The sequence below is a fragment of the Corapipo altera genome, unplaced genomic scaffold, assembly GCF_003945725.1.
Source record: "Corapipo altera isolate COAL_440 unplaced genomic scaffold, ASM394572v1 201, whole genome shotgun sequence".
Classification (NCBI taxonomy): Eukaryota; Metazoa; Chordata; class Aves; order Passeriformes; family Pipridae; genus Corapipo; species Corapipo altera.
In genome coordinates this window covers 3,045,635-3,050,880 of record NW_020884940.1, presented here as the reverse complement: position 1 = coordinate 3,050,880, position 5,246 = coordinate 3,045,635, and the positions used below count along the sequence as shown (strand labels likewise).

At 63.6% G+C, this 5,246-nt stretch overlaps 1 protein-coding gene across 1 annotated transcript in view; it reads right to left on the bottom strand.

Annotated features, from left to right (window-relative positions):
• Positions 1–4,242, bottom strand: part of LOC113955650 (digestive cysteine proteinase 1-like) — a 5,201-nt gene extending 959 nt beyond the window's left edge. The window contains exons 1-8 of the mRNA XM_027661400.1: positions 4,129–4,242; positions 2,985–3,044; positions 2,661–2,753; positions 2,399–2,571; positions 1,283–1,526; positions 974–1,166; positions 679–872; positions 1–34 (exon numbers count right to left, since the gene is read on the bottom strand). The exon at positions 1–34 is cut by the window's left edge and continues 169 nt beyond it. Coding sequence (XP_027517201.1) covers positions 1–34; positions 679–872; positions 974–1,166; positions 1,283–1,526; positions 2,399–2,571; positions 2,661–2,753; positions 2,985–3,044; positions 4,129–4,180 — 1,043 coding nt within the window. The 5' untranslated portion in view covers positions 4,181–4,242. The remainder of the gene's footprint in view (positions 35–678; positions 873–973; positions 1,167–1,282; positions 1,527–2,398; positions 2,572–2,660; positions 2,754–2,984; positions 3,045–4,128) is intronic.
• Between the last annotated feature and the right edge of the window lie 1,004 nt (positions 4,243–5,246).

Sequence of the window (5,246 nt, the reverse complement as noted above, 5' to 3'; positions counted from 1 at the left end):
CAGACAGCCTGGTCCTTCACGGGGGTGACGGCGCCTGGGGACAGCGGGTGGGGGGTGAGAAACTGGGGGGGCACCCAGGGATGGGGGCAGGCGGGAGGGAAACTGAGGCAGGAGGTGAGTTCCACAGGCAGCAGAGCCAGGGCTTGGTGTTAATCAGGAAAGGTGGGGAATGCACCAGCAAAACTGGGATCCCCGCCCTTGGGCTGGGGCAAGCTCTGGGGGTGTCACTTCCAGCTGATGGAGCTGTGAGGGAAGGATGTGGCTTCAGATGTCACATCTGTCCCTGGAGCACCAGACTGAATGAGGGCCAAGTGCTGACCCAGCTGCCTTTAATCACAGAATTCCAAAATGGACTGGGCTGGAAGGGACCTTAAAGCTCATCCTGTTCCACCCCCTGCCATGGCCAGGGACACCTTCCACTAGACCAGATTGCTCCAAGCCCCGTCCAACCTGGCCTTGAACACTTCCAGGGATGAGGCATCTCTGTACAGTCCATCCCAGTGCCTCAGCACCCTCACAGAGCCCGGCTTAAACCCAGCTTTGATCCAGCTGCTGAGCAGAGCAGGGACCACGGGGAGATGTGGACCCCCAGAGGCAGCAAAGCCCCACAGGCTCCTCAGTGCAGTGACAGGGGGGTCTCAGCTGGACCGGGTTGGGTCCCCCCAACCCCACACCTACCGTACATGCGCCAGTCGAGGCTCTCTGGCAGGATGAGGCCGGTGTAGAGGTGGGTGGGGAAGGGCTGCCCGTTGTTGGGGTCCCCGCTGCGCCGGCGGCCCCGCAGGGCTGCCAGTTCCCGGGGTGTGCAGTCGGCCAGGTGGTTCAGGGCCAGCGTGTAGGAGAGCGCGGCGCGGTTCCGGGAGTGCACGAACCTGGGGCACGGCGGGGACAGCACAGGCTGGCACTGCCACCTCCTCCTCGGGCTGAGGAGCACCCCCAGAGAGCCATCACCCACTCCCCCGCCCGCCTGTACCTCATGTTGTGCACGAAGACGCTCTGCCTGTGCTCCAGCTCCCGCACGGAGCTGTACCGCCGCCCCATCCGCCGCCGGTACTCGTGGAAAGCCTGGTGTGCCCAGGGCTGGTGCCGCCCCACCAGGTCCTCCATGGGGTTTGCCAGCACCCGGTGCTCCGCCGCGGCCCCCGGCAGCACCCCGCACGTGGTCACTGGGGACAGGGAGGGGACACCGTCAGCCCGAGCCCCGCGGGCAGGGCAGGGCAGGGTAGGGCAGGGCAGGGCAGGGCAGGGCAGGGCAGGGCAGGGGGGGCCCTCCCTGGCTCACCGTTGGCGGGGAGGTCGAACACGGAGGGGGGGTAGCTGTTGTCGAAGTCGGTGTAGTCGATCTCGTACTTGTCGTAGTGGGAGCCCAGCAGGCTGTTGTAGCCCCGCATCTCGTAGTGCACGGGGGCCACCCCGCAGCTGGAGTTGGTGACCCACAGGGTGTAGACGTTCTTCTTCTGCGCCCAGCGGGTGCTGTTCTGCCACACGGCGCAGTACCGGCCCTGGTAGTACTCCTCCCGCAGGAACTGGGGGGGACACGGCGTCAGGGAGAGGTCCCCAACCCCCCCGAGGCGTCCCCCTCCCCACCCGGCCCCTTTGCACAACCCAGTGCTCCCAGCACACACACCGGCTGGATCCAGAGGCTCCGTGGACATAAGCACATGCTTGGGATGGAAACTGGGGCAAGGATTTGGGGAGCAACACAGGGCAGACCCCCCCCAGTTTGGCTCGGTGGTGCTCCCAGCGCTCACACAGCCCAGTGCTCCCAGTGCACACACCGGGCTCTCCACCTGGATCCGGAGGCTCCATGGCCATGAGCACACACCCACGAGTGGGATGCAAACCGTGGGCAAGGATTTGGGGTGCCACACAGGACAGAATCCCCCCTGTCTGGCTCAGCAGTGCCCTGGGGACACCCCACCGTGCAGAGCACTCTGTGTGCGCCCACAGCGGGAGGTCTGGATTCCAAAGGCTAAAGAGCTTCCAGGTTTTTCCTGAGTGTTTCCAAGCTCTCTCCCTGCGGGCAGTGCCCAGCTGGGTGACAGCCTACTGTCCCCACCGCTCACGTGCTGTGCCCAGCCCTGTCAGAACCTGGGGCCAGCGGGAGCTGAGCCGCCCTGCAGAGACTTGCCCAAACGGTGCCGAAACGCCGGCGTTTGTGTGGGATGTGGCACGTCCTGACACGGCTGCTGGAGTTGGGAAAGGAGCCGACGGTCCGGCCCCAATCCGGGTGGGGAAGTGACCCTCCCTGCGCCCTGGGGTGTGTTGGGGGGGCACGTCCTGGCCTGTCCCAGCACCCTGCACCCCTCGGACGGAGAGGAGCATCTCCCAGCACCCCTTCCCACAGCCTGCACGTGCTCTGGGCAGCGGGGTGGATCCAGGCTCTGGCGTTTCCCACCTTAAAGCCTTTCATGTTGGGGAAGACACTCTGAGCCTTCACCACATCCTCCTTGGAGCCGGGCAGCTGGAAGCATTTCCTGGCGTTCACCTCCTTCTCGGTGGTCTCTGGGGTGATCTTGTACCTCATCCCATAGGGCTTCACCCCCGCCAGCTGGTAGGTGATCACCTGCCCTGTGCCCGTGGGGACGGGAAGCTGAGGCAGGGCGGTCCTGCCAGCGCAGGGTGGGCACAGCTGGAGCAGGTGGGTGCCCACCTCTTACCTCCGTAATACTGGATCCGGCTCTTGTTCCCCGTCAGGTTGTACCAGGCTTCGAAGGGCTCCTCGATCTCAGCATAGGGCAGCTTAATGACCCCTGTGAGTCCCCCCAGACAGGTCAGCCCCAAAGCCTCAGCACCCTGACGTCCCTCCCTGGGCCCCCAAGAGCCTGCAGCTCACCAAGCCACTGTCCCCACGGGCGACAGGACAGGGAGAGGCACTTGGCTGTGGAAAGCTGCCCCAGTTTGGCACTGGGACAGCCTGGTCCTGCCCAGTGCTGAGCATCCTCTGCTCCCCCCCAGCAAAGGGGGCTGTGTGGTCCCGTTACCTCGGACGTGGTAGATGGAGCCGAACTGAGGGGGTGGGCGGGAGAGCACATAGTCCTGTCCTGGAAGGCAGAGAGGGGCAGGAGTGAGGAGTGCTCTGTGTGTCCCCCCAAGGTGAGTTGGGGACAGGAGATGCCCTGAGCCAGTGTCTCCTTCCCTGCAACCTGGGGCCCCCCTGCTTGGCCAAAAGAACTCCCTGAGCCCACCGGTGGCACATCCACAGGACACCAAGGCACTGACACCTTCCCAGGGCCAGATCCAGGGTCACCACCATGCCACAACCTGCCACGACACTGGGGTGAGCCCTGCGCTGTTGCACCCCCAGGGAACCCCAGTTCCTGGGATGACTGTTGGGGTGATGCCCCGGTGTCACCCCCAGCGTTGGGTGATGTTTCCAAGGGGAGACACAGCCAAGCTGTCCCCAACACACAGGGCATGGTTGAGGGGTGCCAGGGAGCTGACTGGTCCCGCCTGGCATCTCCCAGTGACCTCCCCAACCTCCCTGAGGGCTCCCAGCTTGTGCAACCCCAAGCCACGCTAACACACCCGCCACTGGGAACGGGCCCTTCCCTCTGTCAGCATCTTCCTCCTCGCCAGGAGCAACCAGCAGCACCTGCCCCGGGACCAACCCCGAACCCCAAAGCGAGGGGAGCCAGGGCCAGGCAGCCCCCCACTGCACCCCAGGCTGTCCCGTGGGTGCCCATCACACCCTGTACCCGGGCACCCACAGAGAGTGCCCGGGGTGGGGGGAGCAGTGAGTCCAGTGACCCCACAACCCTGTTTACAGCCACACAGAAAGGGGGTCCCACAGGGGCACAGTCCCCTGTCACCCCCGTCCCCTCTCCCCTGCTTGCTGGGGTTAAACACCTTGGGTTAAAGCCACAATTTAACCATGTTTTCTCACCCTCACCAAGCCCTCAAGGCACGTCCCCCCCTCTTTGCCACCCCACCCCAACTCTGCCTCGGAGGAACCGCAAACTTTAGGACCCAACGAGCAGTGAAACCACTTCCCAAATCTCCAGCCTGCCCCGCCGCGCAGCGCAGGGGGGGGGGGGGAACAAACCTGTTGGGGTGCCCCCACCTCCCTCCCACCCCGGTGGTGCCCCCAGTGGGGACAGTGCCATGAGAGGGGGGGTCCAGACTCACCCCAGATGAAGATGCAGAGCGCAGAGGCCACGAGCCAGCGGAGAAAACCCATCCTCACCTCCCCGGCTTGCCCGGCGCCGGCTCCTCAGCTTTAATCCGGAGCCGGCGGCAGCGAAACCCGCCGGAGCCAATGCAGGAGTCCGGGCCCTCCCCGGAGGAGGGAAGGAACCGGCATCATGTGGTGCCTGGCGGGGGGACGGGCACCCTCGGGGTGCTCGGCGGGGAGAGCGTGTCCCGGCAGGGCAGATGGAACAACGCCGGGTGCTTCAGGGGATGGGAGGTGCAGGAGGGGCCCCCAAAACACCTCCAGCAGCACGTGGGGGGTGCAGGTTGGATGGATCCATGGGGACCCTCCGGCTTAGGGTCAACCAGGCTTCCTTCCAGATTTGATGTTAACTTGATGGCTGCTTTATTTTATGTGTTGATACATTCAAACAGGTTGAAATCAACCTCGAGATCCCAAATACCCTGCACAGAAAGTAAGGAGTGGGTTAGCCACAGGCCCTTCTTTCCTGCAAACAGCAAGGGCTCCTGGTGACTGTAATATCACCAGGATCTCCAAGCAGAAAAATCAGTTGAAAACAGAAACACTTTCTTCTTACAAACCTTTTTTTCAAGTACTACCTCATCCCACCTAATGCAGAATATACGAATTAGTAAAACTGGGTTTTCATCAAAACAAACTTCCTTCCCCTTAAGGGTGGGTCGTCACAGCTGGTCCCTTCTTCTGCATCTGGGTGGGAGAAATGGAGAGCAAAGTGGGGTGCTCAGGGCCATGTGTCCCCTCCTGGGCTGCAAAGGGAGACCTCCTTGGGGTCTTTGGCAAGCTGCCCTGATGCCAGGGTGAGGGGCAAGGGGCAGCACCTACAGCACAGGGTCAGGGCTGATCCCAAGGCAGATCCTGGAACTGGGAGCACTGGGAACTCTTTTTTGGGGGGGTCTGAGCCAATCACGGGGCGCAGGGGGATGTAGGGACCCCACAGCCAGCCCCAAGGGGAGAGGGGAGGGTTCTGGGAGGCTGGAGGGGCTCATGGCCCCACAGGTGAGCAGTCCCTGTCCCTGCTGTCCCTCCTGTTTCCATCCCCTCCCAGGGACACTGACAGGGCTGTTTCCATCCC